The sequence below is a fragment of the Macrobrachium nipponense genome, chromosome 2 (assembly GCF_015104395.2).
Source record: "Macrobrachium nipponense isolate FS-2020 chromosome 2, ASM1510439v2, whole genome shotgun sequence".
NCBI classification, from domain to species: domain Eukaryota; kingdom Metazoa; phylum Arthropoda; class Malacostraca; order Decapoda; family Palaemonidae; genus Macrobrachium; species Macrobrachium nipponense.
In genome coordinates, this window is record NC_087201.1 from 31179886 (window position 1) to 31198504 (window position 18619).

Genomic DNA, 18619 nt, shown 5'->3' on the forward strand with positions numbered 1-18619 from the left:
AAAAGATCCAGTGGAGCTATCTTAATTTCTTGGTCCAAGCATGAGCAAGCGAATCTGTTTTTTATATATCCAGAATGAAAACCAGCCAAGACAGGCGTTTCATTCATGCAATATCACATATTCATTCTTAAACAACAGATTACGGTAAATAAACGCTACAAATAAAACGGGAGTTACATGACGGGATGGTAGCGACACCGTATATGTAGTACGTACGCGTGGAGGTCGACATGACCGGTCCCCCTCCGCAGAAGCTGTCATGGTGGAAACCGATTTTCTCTGTTACTTCGATATCAGCCGACGTGGGGCGAGCATCGTCATCGTTTCCCGCTCAGCATCTAGGAGAATTCCAATCGTAAAAGGTGAATATGATACTTTACCCTTTTCATTGTTTACTTTTCAATAGCGTGAGATAGAAGTTGAATGAATTAGGGGGCTGAATGATCCCAATCATCTCTTCGTCACAATTCTTACCTTTGTGTGTGTGTGCTTTAGTGCCTTAGATTTTTCTCTCTGTACTTTCCTTGTCTCGACGGCCGGATAAACACATTGGCAACAGTTATGAATGGTATATATACACGCACGTACGCTCTTATGAGTGTATATTTGCCTATTTATATAATAAGTAACAAACTGATTTAATACAATAGTGTGAGAATCTCTGTGAAAACGAAAATATAATCCCGCCGAGATCTGAATAATAATAATATGAATAATCGAAGGAAAATTGCTTGGCACATTCAACACAGTGGGGCAGTGGGCTCATCCAAAATGGATAAAAGTTGGGAATTAAGGGACAGGTCACCGATTTTAAAATGCTATGGTTGCATGTTCGACGCAAAATAAATCCTCTGCATCTGTATAAGAACAGTTAATACTTGAGCGAGTGCAATGAAGCTGAAGTGAGAGAAGATGAATCATATAATCGAACTATCGTAAAGACGCCAGACCTTTGCTTTAGGACAAGGGCATTCTCAGATGCGAAAAAAAAAAAAATTATGTATGTGAGTGGTAGAATGTTTTGCCGCCACCGTCCTAAAAGAGGTTCCTGGTTCCTAAGCGCTCACTCCACAAACACAGTTGCGGGCACACTACGCTGTTTATGAGGTGCAAAGCTCTATTTCCTTAATTGTTTACTTTACTCACTATTTAGTTTAACTTTACTTTATGGTACTTCAAAACTTTTATTTTAATTCATCTCTATTATCCCTTTTTTGTAACAAAAATAACCCCGAAAAATTGCAATCCAATATTTTCACTTTACTTTTAACCCAACTCCCTTTCATTTCTTCTTCTTTAAAAGTGATGCCCAACCGTACTATTTAGCTTTGACATCCCTCGCTTTCCAGGTTAAGAACATTCTTAATTTTGAGGGCTATCCTTATATATTCCCCCTGTTTTCTGTTAGGGGGTATCAGTGTCCCTAAATTTATATCCTGATCTGGTTTTTGTAGCGATTTACACATGAATAAATGTCATCCTCCACCCTGCATATTTCACAGACCTCGTCTGTAGATTTCCCCCGGAAGTTAACCTTTAAGGTCAACATATTCAGTCAGTCTGGCTTTCATAATGATACACGCATCCTTTGTATCCAGTTCCCTTATATGTACTTGTTTTCCTCGAAGTCATCTATGAATCTCAGCTTCTTCATTTCTTTTCTCTTTTCTCTCAGTCTCTTGGATATCTTGATTCATTTTTATCTTTATTTCCTTTTTCAGTGCTGCTTTGGGATATTCTCTTAGTCAATTCATTTCTATGTCATATTTGGTGCATATGTTCACAGCGCCTTTTGTCCAACATTGCCCATAAGGGGCTCTTAACTTATCTTCTACTGTTTCTTTTATTAATCTTTCCTCCTCCGAATTTGTGATGTTGTGGAAAAGCATTGCTTTCTTATAATCACTTCTGTAGGCTACTGGCCATGTGCCGGACTCAACTATAATTCCCCAATACGGCGTGCCCTTGGGCTGTTCATACATACCTCGGAGGGTCATGTATTGCATTTTCTCTAGCGCATTTAACTCATTTTCCGTTACGTTACTCCATGTCTCTATGTTGGCAAATGAGGTTGGTACAACTACTGTTTCATGGATCTTTTTCCTGAGACCAGAGAATTTGCGTGCATCGTCTTCTTCTTCTACAACTTGCGTGCATGATACCACAAAAGAAGTTCCGTTTCGCGTTTTGTGAACAGTGCTCGCAAACGTTTCAAATATTCTCAGACAAATAGACACCTATGTGAAGAAATAAATCAAGAAAGAAGGGAGAGGGAAAGATTATTAATAAAGACGATGATAAAAAATGGAAAACATTCATGACAAACTCGGCTACGGGGACAAATATACGTTTTATATATAGAGATGTTAAGAACCATGTGGTTCGTGTATTTGTACTTTATCTGGCTTTCCATTTTTGCTTCTCCTCTTCATCGCTTGATCGAACGCGCCCGTTTCGTCGCTTTTTCTTCTCGCTACATCACTCTTTATTCGTGGATTGGTTTACAATAGGTTTCTTGAATCTCTCATATTATGTGAATGCAGCTGATAATAAAGTTTTTAGAATTCCATTGATTTTGTTTTATTTCATTATTTTTATAGTGTCTGGGATTCAAATGTGCAAGTAAATGGCTCCCAATACAACCTGTAGATCCTCACAGGATGTTCGCAAGACAGGATCATGCCTAATGATGCGTAGGAAATCCTAATTCTGGTATTGTCCGAACTGAAACCAATGCACGAGAGAGAGAGAGAGAGAGAGAGAGAGAGAGAGAGAGGAGAGAGACGACTACGATTAAAGTTTGTTAATCATGAAGCATTTCCCCGCGCGCCGTTACGCGCACACACACGGTTTATTCCCTTCGAGAAAGTAACTCCAGAATGCGTTTATCTTTTTATGATTGCCCACTTCCTTCCCCATAGCTAATGGCGTCCACTACAGTCTGCTGACTACCAAGAACCTAATTCCCTGCTCAAAACTAGTAGTAGGTATCACGAAGTGTTATTGGAGCGAGCTCATATTATTCTGTGCACAGAGAGCGTGTGATTACGTCGCTGGTTCGGAATGGAATATAAAATTTCGGCCAAAGACCAAACACCATGACCTATGAGGTCATCCAGGGCTGCAAGGGAAACAGAATAAAAAATTTGAAACCTGTTACAAGAGGAAGCCCTGGCAGTTGCACTATGAAACATTGTTAGGAGAGGGTAGAAAATATGGTGGAAGAAGAGGTTCAGTAAAGGAATGAAAGGGGTTGAAGTTAGCAGCAGCAAAAGTGACGCTGCAAAGAACCTACAGTCATATCTACAGTTTATTAGTTTTTGTTTGTTTGTAGTATGGTGTTTTTACGTTGCATGGAACCAGTGGTCATTCAGCAACGGGACCAACGGCTTTACGTGACTTCCGAACCACGTCGAGAGTGAACTTCTATCACCAGAAATACACATCTCTCACTCCTCAATGGAATGGCCGAGAGTCAAACCCGCGACCACCTAGGTGGGACGCCAGTACCATACCAACCACACCGCTGAGGCGCTACAGTGTGACTTAATATTTGCACTGGTAGGTCACTGGTTTAGAAAGGTCAAATTTATGTTTCGTATTGTGTGTGCATTTGATTATTATTATTATTAAATCTCCCGTTACCTGTTTGTAGTACTACAACCTTTCCGTACAATTTCAAACGAAATTGTCCAACCTTTAGAGATACCTCAAGTTCCTAAATATTCACGTGTGTGAATTTCTAATTAACCCGAGACTCTAATTCACCTTCTTTACATAGCCTAGTGGGTGACTGAACTTTGGAAAGAAACCTGGCTAACTGTGCCGCCAAAAACGAAAAACTCGGAATCACGTATATATACGCACGTACGGGATGCGCTCTATTCCAACAAGAGCCTCTCTAACACATCGGTGCTTCTTCCTCCATTTGCAGACAATTTAACCTTTTGTGTGCTGAACCCTGCAGTCAGGAAGGGCTCTTTTACCTCGGACCATTGAATCGTGAACCCCGGACATCGCATTTGGGGCAAATACCAGACACGTGGATTTGTGAATGACAGTAGTGTATGTTTATTCTGCTGAACGACGAGATGATATGGAAGGAAACATATGCTAAACGAAAGAGTGAAAGATAATCAACTCATTTGTTTAATAAAGAGGCCATTCTGCCAGTTAGTCCCTTTCCAATAATGGTTAAAATGCTAGTGAATGATTATAATCGAATCGTTCCGGAAACTTTCTGTAAATGGGTTTTGAACAACTGATATAGCATAAGTTTGTCGACGAAAATACTTTTTCATGTGACGAATTTGAAGTTGTGCCTTTGAAGGAGAAGTTTTTAAAATTAACTTTGGTAAATGCGGTTGTTTATATATTGTCATTGTCTGCAGTTATTAACATGCGTAGATAGTCCAACGATTATCAATATTACAGAATGCATTTGTAATGCCAGTACAGGTACCTGAAGCAAGACATTTATGTAAGATACAGAGTAATCAAGAAGCAAGATTTGAATGAACTCAGAAAAAAACTGACTTATGCTAACAAACAGAGTAATGAATAATACTAAAGAATAACATTTGAACGCAGCGAAAATCAAGATACAAAAGTAGTAACTTCAGATAATCTAATTAGCATACTTACTTCCCGGCCATACGTGGCTGCTCTTACGACTGTTGAGTCTTGCCAAGTAACTCCACAAGCTTGAGGTTCCATTAATTTCCATTTTTCACCACCATGCAGGAATGCAAGGACAACTCTGAGAGAGGAATACCTACCGTTTCTGTTGATGCCATACGGTGATTGCTTTTTTAATATATGCCTCGACAGCTTAGCGGAAGCATGCTCGGGTAGCTAGCGGGCCCTTTATTCTTTAAGAGTATAGAAGTAACATCAAGATTATTATTAATTCAGACTGTACACATCCATGTGGAGAATGAACGAATGTATAGGATATAGGCCAAAGGCCAAGCACTGGGACCTATAAAGGCATTCAGCGCTGAAACTTGAATTGACAGTAGAAAGGACTGCAAGGTGTAACAGGAGGAAAACCTCAAAGCAGTTGCATTATGAATCAAGGGTTAGGAATGGGTGGAAAGTAGGATGGAAGAAAGAGAATACGAGCGGAGGTATATAGTCAAAGGACTCATAAAAGTAGACAAAGACCCAGAAATATAGACAGGAGAATGACAAACAGAATGGAGAAATGACACAACAAACCTATGCACGGACAAACTAAAGAAATGGGCAGCGATGAAACATGACACTGGCTACAGAGGGGAGAAATCAAGAAGGAAACTGTAATGCTATAAGAACCAGATATGTTCAAAGAACAATAGATGGAAATAACATCTCACCCCTATGCAGGAAGTGCAATATGAAAAACGAAACCAAACCACATAGCAAGCGAATGTCTGGCACTTGCACAGAACCAGTACAAAAAAAAAGGCATGATTCAGTAGCAAAGGCACCCCATGGAACCTTTGCAAGGTAGCTGGTAACACCAGCTACCTTGCAGTAATAGGTGGTACGAGCACCAACTTGTGGAAGTGATAGAAAACGATCAGGCAAAGATCCTCTGGGACTATGGTATCAGAGCGGATAGGTTGATATGTGCCAATAGACACACACTCAAGAAAAAAGTATCACGCACTGATGTCGTAATACCATGGGACACCAGAGTAGATAAAAAAAATGAAAAATATCAAGACCTGAAAATAGAAATAAGAAGGATATGGAATATGCCAGTGGAAACTGTAGTACCTATAATCATAGGAACACTAGGCACGATCCCTAGATCCCTGAAAATTATGTATTCAATTTAGACAATAAATCTCTTACATAGATACCAACAGGTAAGACTACTAAGATGTAATCTACATATCTGAACCATTTTAAGGGGACAAGTGTGATATTCGGCAGGTGTTGTCTTTCAAAAAATTCCATATATATGTAAGTTTGAAAGAAGAGGTGATAAGGGGTTACCCATGGCCATACCAAATATTTTTTGTTAACATTCTCCATTAAAAGTAATTCTGCAATCACAAATACACAACTTTATCAATGAAATTATGTGACTAGCGGACATAGGTAATTCATGCAATACAAGTTCACTGAAAATTTACTTTAAATGGAGAATATTACCAATAAATATTTGGTATGGCCATGGGTAACCACTTTTCACTCTCCTCTCAAACTTATACAGGGTGTTTCGAAATTAGAGCTGCCCCCCCCCACAGCATAAACTAAAATTGATATGGACAAAAACAAAAGTAATTCAGAACAAGTATTTATTTAAGTTTCTCTCCTGAGCATTTAATATTTTGTGTGGCCTCCATCTGCCTGTACCACAGCCTGCATTCTTGAGGGGTATGATTTCAGCAAATCGCAAAAACGCTGAGAATCAAACTTCATTTCCCTGAGCACTTCCAATGTTTTCACACACATTAAGGTCAGGAGAGCTACCTGGAAATTCACTTGACGAGAAGAAATCGATACCACAGTTTCGAAGCAGCTCCTGTGTCTGAAGAGCCTTCAAACATGGTGCCTTATCATGCAAAAATGTGACTTCTTCAACAGATAACACATTTTCAGGATCTTTGAGGAAAGGAAATATACTCCACCAGTAAGCACAGTTTCTCTGAGGTATTCGCCATTCCATGACTGTCCCTTTTCTTTGATGATCCACATTAACCGTTTGGCTGTGAAAGAGAGAAAAATTCCCAAACATTCAGGAAATTTCACAACTTGGCGATAGCGCATGTCATCGCTGATATCATTCAACTTTGTAACCCAAGTGATGTCATTTTTATTATTTGACTCCTGACTGTGTAAATGAAGAATTCATCTGATGTGGCAACATGGAGAAAGTCAGGTTCATCCCAATCTTTAAGAAATGAACCACAAAACCATGCATGGTCTTCTCTCTGTTGCAGAGTGATTTTGGGCTTGCTGATAACATGAAATGGCTTATACCAGATTTTTTCAACTCACGATATACAGCACAAAACCTTCTCTTCTTTCCCCCCTTTTGTTTCTAGTTCAAGCGGCAATTTACATAAAGACTTTCTTGGTCTACCCACTGTCTCAACTATGATGTCTTTTGACTCCTGAGAAAGGATTTCAGGCCTTCCAAGGTTCGCAATGACAGTCATATGGATTTTTGTTCCAGTTTCTTTTAACAAAGGATTCAGCTCTTTTAATGTATTTATCTATCTAGGAACGTGAAATGAAGGATGCACCGGCATCCCTGACCTCTCAAGATGATAGCCCGGATTTGGTCAATCCATCTGATTTCCTCAGAGTCGTTAGCCATGGCTGTATCTAACTCCGTCACTCAGTCTGAAAATACAAAATTACAATGAAAAATAGCTTAATATAAACTTAAGATAATGTACTTGGAGATAGGCTATAGCAGAAAACTTCATAACTTTCCATGTGTTCTGTGGAGGGCGGGGGGGGGGCCGTAATTTCGAAGCACCCGGTATATGGAATTTTTCGAAAGACAACACCTGCCGAAGATCACACTTGTCCCCTTAAAATGGTTCAGATAAGTAGATGGCATCTTAGTAGTCTTACCTGTTGGTATCGATGTAAAAGATTTATTGTCTAAATTGAATAATTTAGTGTCATCCATAAAATTCGCTGTTGAAATTGAAAATAACAATGTCATCTCTTTCCTAGATATATTAATACATAGAAAGTCTTTCCAATGTAGATTCAGTATTTATAGGAAACCCACAAATAATTTAACGTATGCACATTTTTATTCTGGCCACCATCTTAATATTAAAATTCAATTCTTTCTTCCATGTTCTGACATGCTTTGCGGATTACGAGTCCATAATATCTTGACCAAGAAATAGAATACATAAAAAAAGATGGGAAATTATCCCTGCTACCCACTTCATATAATTGATTTATGTTATCAAAAAGCTCACAAAAAGTTTTGTAGTGTTCTAAATAATGAAAAGAAACCCCTAAAAAATGTACTTAGCTTGCCTTACTTTCGTGGATTTGAAAATATAAAATCAATATTTAAGTCTTTTAATGTTAATGTTGTGTTCTCTTTAACAATTAAAGTTATGCTAATTAAGAATAGTTCACTAACAAATAACATCATTTACAAAATTCCTTGTAATGGTTGCCTATCGTTTTATGTCGGTCAATCAAGCAAAGATTTAGATGTGTGAATAAAGCAGCATATGTAACAGCCCAGACTTCAAATGCACTATTTATCCATCTGAGCAAAAAAATTTCATTGTATTAATTGGGGTGATAACACTAATTGCTAAGTCTAATGATTGTTTCAAGAAATTTATTGGAATCAGCAATTATACAAATCACTAATAAAAAAAAAAAAAAAAAACCTAAATCTTAGTCTGGGATTGTACCATTTGGACCCATTTATTTGTAAAATGTTTATGAAGGACCTTAAAATAAATGAATTACACGTTTTTTTAGTTATAATTATTATTTTCTCTCATGCTCGCTATATTTATATCTTATGTTCGTTTCCCACTCATTGTCTGAACACTTGTAAATTTCATGTTACTAATAGAGTCTATTGTTTTCCTAATTAAATTGCCTTTGACTAGTGCGTTTAGCCGCACCATTCTTAAATCCTTAATCTAGCCTCCGGGATTTTACTGAATTTGTACCGTCCGGTCGTATATGCCTCCGTTTTCAAAATGTATTGTTTTCTGACTAAATTATCCGTGATCACGTGTGGGTTGGCTGCTTTTAAATCTTTAATCTAGGCCACGGGCATTTTTTTTGTTTCTTTTAAGTGAATTGGACCTTTTGTTAATTCTGTAATGTCCGTTTGTATATGCTTACCTGTACTGTGTTTTCTCATTGTTCTGCTCAGTTTTGCCTACAGTAAAAGGTTATTAAGACCGAAAGACCTCGGCAGCTGTCGTTTTTTTATTTTCCTCTGTGGCATTACCTTTATATATATATTAATATATTTGTGTGTATACATATATAAAAGAGAGAGAGAGAGAGAGAGAGAGAAGATGGAGAGGAGAGAGAGAGAGAGAGAAGAGAGAAAAGAGGAGATAGAGAGAGCGAGAGGAAAGAGAGAGCGAGAGAGAGAGATGAGAGAGAGAGAGAGAGAGAGAGAGAGAGAGAGAGAGAGAGAGAGAGAGAGAGAGAGAGAGACTCAATAATGAGAATCTCTGTGGGTGAGTACACCACTTACTTTCCAAGAACTTACCAATATAATAATATATTTTTCCACGTATTCCAGAATAAAGTGAATCCCTGAATCCATAAGCCTTCTCAAGTCGAGGATCAAAGTATATCGAAAATCGAGATGGGGAGCTTTCGTGGAGCTGGTCCCGCACTATTTATGTTGGCTGTCATTGTTTTTGGCGTAGAAGGTAAGAAGAGCTCTCTTGAGTGTCCAATACTTTTCTTTGGGGGTAATAGAACTTCGAATTTAATGCAGGGCAGCTCTGTTGCCTTGATCAACCCTCCCTGTAGGGGAGGTAGCACCGTCAGTGCACCGTAGGTGTCATTTAAGGTTCTTTGCAACGTGCCTTCGTCCCATAGCTGCAACCCCTTTCGTTCTTTTTACTGCACCTCCATTCTCTTTCTTCCAAATAACTTTCCACCAGGGGCTTTATGTGCAGGCTTGAAAGCATCATGGGTCTGGCAACGCAAATCTGCACTTCTGTGTCTGCTACTGCGAGTGTGGACACTTACCTTCCCCTTTCATGGGAAACACAAACCTTGATTGTAGGGTTGGGGGAAGAGGGGTGTCTCTGCAACAATCCCCAAACTCCTGCTGTATTTCTGGAAGAGCCCTACCTTTTGGCACCCATGTCACGCCATACCTTTGCTGGGCACGATGCTCAACCAGGTAAATGACGTCCCCCACAGTTCCCGCATTGCTTTGCATTGGAGTTACTGTGCAACACCATGACATCTGGGTAAGGGCATTGGCGTTCCATTTGGCATCCGAGTACCAAACGTCCAGGCAGGTTTCAGCACCTGAACACAGTTGTTCTAATAACATCCTGTGGCAGAAACTTGTTAAGGTAAATCCAATATGTCATCGAACGTCTCCTGGACCTGAGCGCTGCTGAGGACATCACAACATCACATTTCTCAGGGGCAGCAGACACAGGGACTTTGCCGGCACATCATCCAGAACTGGGAAAAGCATCCCGAAGGGAACGGATGACGCGTAGCTGGTCTGCAATTAACACCTGTGCTTGCATCACGGCCCGTGACAAGGCCCTTTGCATTGCAGAAGAAGCGCACCTTGGTGGGGCCTGGGGTGGTTGACGTATCAGGGGCATGACTTGGCTCGAAAACTCACTGTGCCATGCTGGGTTTGCAATGAGACGACGTCCTAGTAACAGAGGTTTATTGTAAGAGACCAGAGAGCCGGCTGAATGTTATTCGTCACCTCTTAGCATTAAACTTTTACAGTACTTTTAGGGAGGAACCTCCTTTTCCAGCAGAAGAAATTCATTCAGTGCCTATTCTTTACTGGTTAAGGATATGACAAAAGTTATATCCTTTGGTTTGATTTTTAATTAAGTAGGGAATTGAAATTAAGGGACAACGGGTCATCAGAATCAATAATCATAGGAATCAGCAGTTCACTTTTAATCAAATGTAAAATTCAAGCAATTATTAAATCCTACACAAATTCATGATCATAATCAAGCATCAAACTCCTATTTCCAAGAATAATATTCCGGTACTATAATCTGCAGACCACAGCAAATCATGTGATCTAATTAGGCTGACGTGAGCTTTCAAACGTGAAATCCCTCACAAGAATTAGTCCCCAGTACAAGCTTATTTAGCCATTCTTCCAGAAATATTTACTATACTATACTATCTCTACTTAGCCTTATTTTTAGGCTAATCTATTCCTTACTTTTGCGATTAAGGTCAAATATGTATCGGTGTTTACTTCTTTCGCATATCGTTCCTTTATATCTCACAGCCATACCATACTTTCCTACAAATATCTGGCTCTGCAATGAATGTTTGGAATGTGAAACTCGACATTATGAGGTCACACTCTTTGGGTATTTCAATAAGCTTTGGTTCCGAAAACAAATTTCGGTTTTAATATCTTACCCATTTCTCTCTTTAGGCTTCTGTAAAGAAAACTATAGAGATGGTTATTCATCTGTCTGTCCACACTTTTTCTTTCTGTCCTCAGTAAAAACTGCTGAAACTAAGGGGCTGCAAATTGGCATGTTGATCATCCACCCTCCAATCATCAAGCATACTATATTGCAGCCCTCTGGTCTCAGTAGTTTTTATCTTATTTAACGTTAGTTAGTCATGATCGTGCATCTGGCACCACTTTAGCTGCCAATGACACAGGCTGAAAGTTTCATGGGCGACGGCTGAGTTTCATACAGCATTACACACTGTACAGAAAACGCTATTGCTCCAAAGAAACTTTGGCACAATTTCTTGTTTTTTTTTATCTCTTTGAGCATTTTAGGCTTTCTCCTTTTTAATCATAGAATAAACAGCAATAACTCTCTACTCTACTGCATACTGTAATTCCTCATTAGACAGCACAAATTTTTAATAAGGTGGAGTGTTATTTCATGTCTGCCACATTATGGAAGTTACTTTATTATAAAAAAAATTTTAAAAAGTTGCTACTTTATGAAAGTTTTCCTCATTGCAGTTAGCTTTCAAAATTACCTAATTTTATTATTATGGTTTAAAAAAGAAAAATGGGAGTCGCTTCTTTATACACAGGAAATGAAATTAAAGAATTAGTATGTGCCTCTACTTATCTCTTCGATATTTTTGTCCCTAGAATTCACTTGCTCAGTAATCATGACATGCGGTACGTACGTTATCCTTAAACCAGATTACCCGCTATGTCTTAGGGATAAAGCCAGCTGTTCAGTATTTGCAACTGTTCATAAATACCACTACTATATCCTTATACTACAACTAATATTTTTATTCTTATGTGTTGTATACAAATTAATTTACTTATCATGTACATTTTTGTGTTGTAAAATGTTTTATATAGTACAGAAACTACTGCACAATATCTTACAATCATGGACGCTGCAATTTATTATTTTTTAAAGCTATTTTTTAAAGCAATCAATTAACTTATACATATGTTGTAACAATACCTCTGACTCTAAAAGATATGAATTTCACAGTCTCTTAAAAATCTGCGGTAATATTAACGCCATTTTTTTCCCATTTTTTTACTTGATAGATTGCAAGGCCAAAGCATACGCAAAAGATACTTGGTGTCGATTTACAGGCAATCTGAACTGTGGCAATTACAAAATTCTGTGTAATGGACATGGCTTCATTGACTGCAATGGGAAGGATAATGACAAAGGTTAGTATATACGTAATTACTGTTTCTGTACTCTTTATTCTGTTGAGACAAAATATTCTCTTTGATTCTACTGAAAAGTAGTTTCTTTTTGTGTGAACTCAAGGTCAAGAAAATGGGTTGATAATCAAAGGCAAGGGAAGAATTTTCGTAAAAACATTTTTTGAGTGCAGTCACAGGCAAAAGGTAAACATGAGCACTGACAAAGGGTGAAAATATGATTCTCAGCCACTTCACAAAATGGCAATTTGTACCTTAAAGACAATTAAAATATCCACTAACATTTTTCCACAGGATTTTGGAATGTTGTACAATTTTTAACCAACCCAGTTCTGACCAAGATTTTCAAGACAAAGATGAAGCAGCCACCAGGTGCAACTGGAAGACAAACGATAGAAAAGCTCCTAAACAGTTTGCTGAATGAGGAGGACATGCAAGATGTAGACAGCGATGGTTTCCTCAGTTTTTTCAGTGACGAAAACACCAACAATAACATCAATCTGGTGCCGTCTATTACTGAGAGCCAGCTCACTGAAGAACTGGTTACAATTACTAACAGTAAATTATTTTCAAAGGACACTAGAAGTTATGATAGCCAGTTAGATACAGTTGGTACAGGCTCCTTGGAGTCGTTACATTTGTTAGAAGGAAATAGAAAATCTACTAATATGGAAGATGAAAGAGACAGCATCTTTTATCCACCAGTAGATTATTACAAACAGAATAAAGATGATGGGCCCAGACTGGAGATAACAAAATTTGAAACAAAAAACAAAGCTGCATTTAGTTCAGAGAAATTGGATGAATTATTCTCATTGCTTGAACAAGAGAAAACTAATACGACTCTAGTTGATGTTAGCAACAACTCACAATCCCTGTGGGACTTCACCCCAGAACAAAATGATAAGGAAAACATTAAGCTAAACTCTGGCGAAGAAACTTTCTCTTTGGTGAAAATCTTAAGAAACCATACAATGACTGCAGAGGAAAATGTCTCCAGTGGTGCAACCACACGATCAGATGAACTTGAAGACAAGGTTGATAAGCCAGTCAGTAAAACAAAACGTTCCATTTACTTGCTGCCACAAGAAACACACACCAGCAGAAACGGTGGTTACGCAAAAAGCCCTGTTGACAGATTTAGACCAATCCCATTGAAGCATCGGCCATACAGGAAGAAAGGCAGCATTTTTGAGCTCCAAAGACGTCTTGAACGTATCCTTGATACTTTGAAAACATTCAGAAAAGCTCATTCAGTCAAAACAGGACAAGTAACAACAGAAGTGGCACTCAAAATCTTGGCCTCCGATATCCTGCATAAACTCCATTCAACTTCACGAAGGGTAACAAGAGGTAAAGAAAGGTTTTTTTGTTTTGGAATATTGTTTATAGTGTAAAGACTTTCTCTATGGTTGAATGACTATTCCTTTTCCCGAGAAATTCTACAACAAAAAAATCAATATTTCTCACAAGTTGATATAAAGTCATATTAAATCTAATTAAAATTTGGTCATTTTCCTCTATGCTCAAGACTAGAGGTAGGATAAATCGCTTTCTGGAACAAATGCAAAACTCAAAGTAAGCCTTTAGCACAGATAACACTTTCATAATAAATGAGAAAGCATGCCATTTCAGATAGGTCTCATGTACACAAATCTACCTGGTTGCACGATCTTTCACTCCCAGATCATTCATTGTGGGATATTTCAAGTGTGAATTTATATACTTGTCACTTTTTTATTGCCTGACATAATGGCAGCAAAACATTTGCTTCTGTCCATAAAAAAGCAGGCTAAAGATAGGATATAAATTATCAGGAAAAGGGAAAGCTGCAGTATGTACATAGGAGACTGGATATTGGTTAAGGGAAAACACTGATAGTTGTTAACAAAGTAGGATTGGGCTTATATTCCCTTATATTCCATCTTCCTGGAACATCCAGAAACAAGCTGCTCTATTTAGACAAAATCTGTAGGCAAAGCAAGGGTATAGGTTATCATCCTCTTATACAAAGTTGTCTGAAAGGAGAAATAAAAGGAAGGAAAAATGGGACGTATGAAAATTTCACAATTATCATCAGATTTGCATGATCCCATCATAATCATTTGTAAATGTGAATTTTATGCCTCAAGTCAGTTATGGTTTACAATAATTTTGTGTTGCAAAGGATAATTACAACAATTACAGACTGATAGCATCACATTATTATTATAATTATGGTATATTGGTTGGAGATCCACAATTATATAGCCGTGTGAGAGTTGATGGTTCTTTATAAATATCAATAGCTTTCAAACCCTGCGGTAGGTTCATCCTCCATCACTTGACTAGGATGAACCTAATACAAGGTTAGAAAGCTACTGATATTTATAAAGAACCATCAACTCACACAGCTACTTTATTGTGGACCTGCAACCCTTATTATCAATTTTGACACGTTAAACTGTACTAATTATTACTTCTTTTTCCATCATTATTATTATAATTATTATTATAATTATTATTATCATATTTGGAAAAGTAAAATGCTAGAAGCCCAAGGAGCCCAACACAGAAAGTACTCTGTATGGAAAAAATAAATGGGGAAGTAAATTTACTAAACAAGAGAAATGGCAAACAAAAATTAAGAAAATATAACAAACTGTGAAATAACGCTAAATTTGAACTTATGGATTTCTTAAAATCCAATCCTATGATTAAGATAATTTCATAATATGGTCACTGTGTAGGATTTTTTAGTGTACGAGCTGTGGGCTGTCTCTCGGCAGCTATGATGTTACCACCTCGACACTGTACCTTGCATTCATCTAGGGAGCATTGCTTATTCTTTGTAAGAGCTAGAATAAAGGGATTTACAATGAGCACGATACGAACCTACGGGGGAATATCCCATCTGATTTCCATTCAGTCGAACACAATGATAAAGTCTGTAATAAATATGGTGATATCAGAATCCAAACAAAACTTATAATTTCTACGTTAGAGCACTATCTCAGTAACTTTACACTTGTGAAATTAGCCATACAGAATAATAAAGATTGATGTAACAGAAGAGACAGAGAAAATTAATATACAGGCAGTCCCCAGTTATTGGCGGACTCAGTAATTAACGTTCCGGTTTTATTGCACTTGTCTAGTGCCATAAAATCGGCGATTTATGGCACCATAACAGGCCGAGTTTCGGTTATTGGTGCCAATAACTATGGGCAACTTGTAATAATCTACCAAGCTTTTTTTACCAATACAAATGAATAGTACCCTTACAGGTTTCATAAATAGAAGTAGATAACTTGGTTACTTTAGTGTTGCATTTTACCTGTAGTACATAAATTATACACATGCATACAAAAACGAAATATAGAAGATATGAATTGTGATACTCTAAATTGCTTGACCATTACTTATATATTTCAGATGCAAGTTCTCTACTGAACTCAAACAACGGTTACATAGTTGGTGGTCCTGGTACCGGAACCTGCCGTGTATTCAATATGACTTGTTTAGAACTGCCTCCCTTGTCCGCTTGTAGTGGAGCGGGCCTCGGAGGCTGCATAAGTTAGATTACTTGTTTGTTACCTGACTGGCCTGATAATGAAAATGCCAGTTTATATTTTAGTTTGTGTTAATATCAGTCATTATGATATATGTACGTAATACTTATGGGTGAATACGATATGCTATACATTGAGAAGTATGACTGAACATTCCATTAATTGCCATACTGAATACACAAGATGGAGACCCTATCTTCTTTGAATGACCAGCTAAATATGATTTAAAAAACATTTGGTCTGTATCATAGACACTGATTTCATTTAAAATGAGGAAATAAAAATCTATCTGTTTGTTGTTAAATAATTAAAAATATTAATGATATACCGCTCTACTTGATGATGTTAGGTGTATTTATGATGAATTGCTGAACGGAGATGGAAACAATTTGAAATGGATTCTGTAATCTTCTACTCTTAAAAATTTCAGAGAAAGGGGTACCATACACCAACATATCTTGCCTCGTCATTTCTACATCAGTTTTGATTGTTATGGCTATTGTTTCATTGATTATTGCTTTTGGAATACTATACCAAAGGTGAGCTCTTCTTTTCTATAGGAATAATTTGAGTGTAAACATTTTATCAATTAACCAGTTCATGCACTTGAATAATACAGTATATATAATGCAAGAGGAAAAGAGAGTTGTGGCTCTGCAATGCTCTTTTGCTCGTAGAGCCAAAAGTAGTTTCTTTTTATCTATACATCTGACAAGACTTATTTGAAACTTACAATTATAAACACTTCAAGTTTTTTCTTCAAAAATTAATGTTCCACACAGTGTTATCCCACTTCTTTGCGCTTCACTTTGGCATGGATTTTTGGGGGACACTTTTCACTTTTCCGCTGGATCTTTCACCAATTTGCAAATTTTTGTATGGGCTTTATCTCTAAAATGACATTCATTTTTTCTGTATTAAATTAGGCAATTAACTGTTAAAATAGGCGGTTATAAGCATTTTAATTTAAGGGGTACATAGTATTTAGCAGTTACGTACATACGAATATGCACTTAACCAGTAATTACATAGCTGATTCCCACATTGAGGGGAGGTGGGAACTATGGACATAATATCTACTAGTACTCCCAAAACATTATTAACTATAATGACTGAGAAATAGAGACTGCTAACATTTGTTGTTGTACTCTAACATGATAAGCGAGCTGCACAGATAATTACTGCTTCTGGATGGTGTTCATCCTATCATGTAGAGGCGAGGCTGTATGGCCTTGATGCGGCTACTAGTACTTTAGTGGGTGACTTTGTAGCTAAGGTTCATTTCCTCTAGCTAAACAAAATGCATGAATCTCACTAACTCTTTTTGCTGAAGCTAAAGATACCAGGAAAATAGTTTTCTTTGTTGAGTCTCTCAGAGAAATTAACTGCAAGGGTTTGAAACGAGGATGCGTCAACCATTTTAGGACTATGTCCAAGTTCCATGCTACGGAAGAAATCCCCTTTTGCTTAGAGGTATCGAATGATTTAATTTAATCTGATAAATCCTAATTTGAAGCTAAATCTGTCCCTCTGTGCTAGAATGCAGAATTTAACATGGATTTGAACCCTTTAATAGTTGATTAGTTGAAGTAGAGAGATTTCTATCCTTCCTAAGAAATAGCAGGGAGTCGGCTATTTCCGCTACAGATGTTTGAGTAGAGGAGACACCATTACTCCTGCACCAAACTTGGAAAATTGTCCACTTTGCTTGATAGACTCTGTCAGAGGATAACCTTCTACATCTGGCAACCAAAAGCTGCTGCAGCTGTCTTTGAAAATTCCTTTTTTCTGAGCAGTTTCCTGACAGTTTGTAACCTGTCACAGCCAAAGAAGACAGGTTTTGATGGAACCGGCAGATATGTGGTTGTCCAAGAAGCTGTTGTTTCTTTGGGAGCAATCTTGGAAAGTCAGACAGCAGATCGAGTAGGTCTGGAAACCACACTTTGGCTGGCCAGAACGGCACTATCAATATCATTGACACGTTTGTGTGTGCTCGAAATTCGTTCAGCACATGTCTGATCATACTGACCAGTGGAAATACATACAGAAATTTGTCTGTCCAGTCCTGTAGTATGGCATCCATTGCCCATGCTAGAGAATCTGGAATCGGAGAACAACATAATGGGAGATGGTTGTTCCTGGACGTCACAAAGAGGTCCAGTACTGGGTTTCCCCATAACTTCTAAAGGTCAATGCATACAAGAGGGTCCAAGGTCCACTGTCAGGAGAACCTGCCTCTGGTGGCTTAATTTGTCTGCCAGTACATTGTGCTTCCCTTGAATGAAACGAGTCTCTACTTTTATATCACTCTTCCAACCAATTTGAACCAAAGTTCTTCAGCCTTTTGGTAAAAGGAAAAGGAGTGAGTTCCCCCTTCATTTTTTAGGTATGACAGAGCAGTCATATTGTCTGAGTGACCTGTAACTGTCTTTCCGGAAAGCTCTGACTTGAAGAACTGAAGACCTAGGTGTAATGCTTTTAGTTCTTTGACATTTATATGCCAAGCTCTCTGTTACATGGATCACTTCCCCGAGATTTCCTTGTTCAGAATTCTAGGTTGGGGTTCAGAGGGAGGAGAGACTTTCCTTTTGAAAATCTTTCTCTTCAGTTCCACCACTGAATGTTTGTTTTTATTTCTGTTGTTACTGGGAACATGGAGGAATCTGGAAATTTCTTCCTGTTCCAACTGGCTTTTAAATAAAATTGCAATGGTCTC

General features: G+C 37.9%; 1 protein-coding gene across 1 annotated transcript; it reads left to right on the forward strand.

Moving 5' to 3' along the window:
• Positions 1 to 221: 221 nt before the first annotated feature.
• On the forward strand, positions 222 to 16202 carry LOC135220505 (uncharacterized). The gene is made up of 5 exons (XM_064257651.1): positions 222 to 362; positions 9251 to 9383; positions 12227 to 12355; positions 12647 to 13705; positions 15767 to 16202. The coding sequence occupies exons 2-5, from the start codon at positions 9317 to 9319 to the stop codon at positions 15910 to 15912; spliced, it is 1401 nt and encodes a 466-aa protein (XP_064113721.1). The 5' UTR covers positions 222 to 362; positions 9251 to 9316; the 3' UTR covers positions 15913 to 16202.
• The last annotated feature ends 2417 nt before the right edge of the window (positions 16203 to 18619 follow it).

Coding starts and splice junctions, on each gene's coding strand:
- LOC135220505 (XM_064257651.1), top strand. CDS start 9,317: ATGGGGAGCTTTCGTGGAGCTGGTCCCGCACTATTTATGTTGGCTGTC. Junction 12,356..12,646: donor TGGGAAGGATAATGACAAAG/GTTAGTATATAC, acceptor ATTTTTCCACAG/GATTTTGGAATGTTGTACAA. Junction 13,706..15,766: donor TTCACGAAGGGTAACAAGAG/GTAAAGAAAGGT, acceptor TATATATTTCAG/ATGCAAGTTCTCTACTGAAC.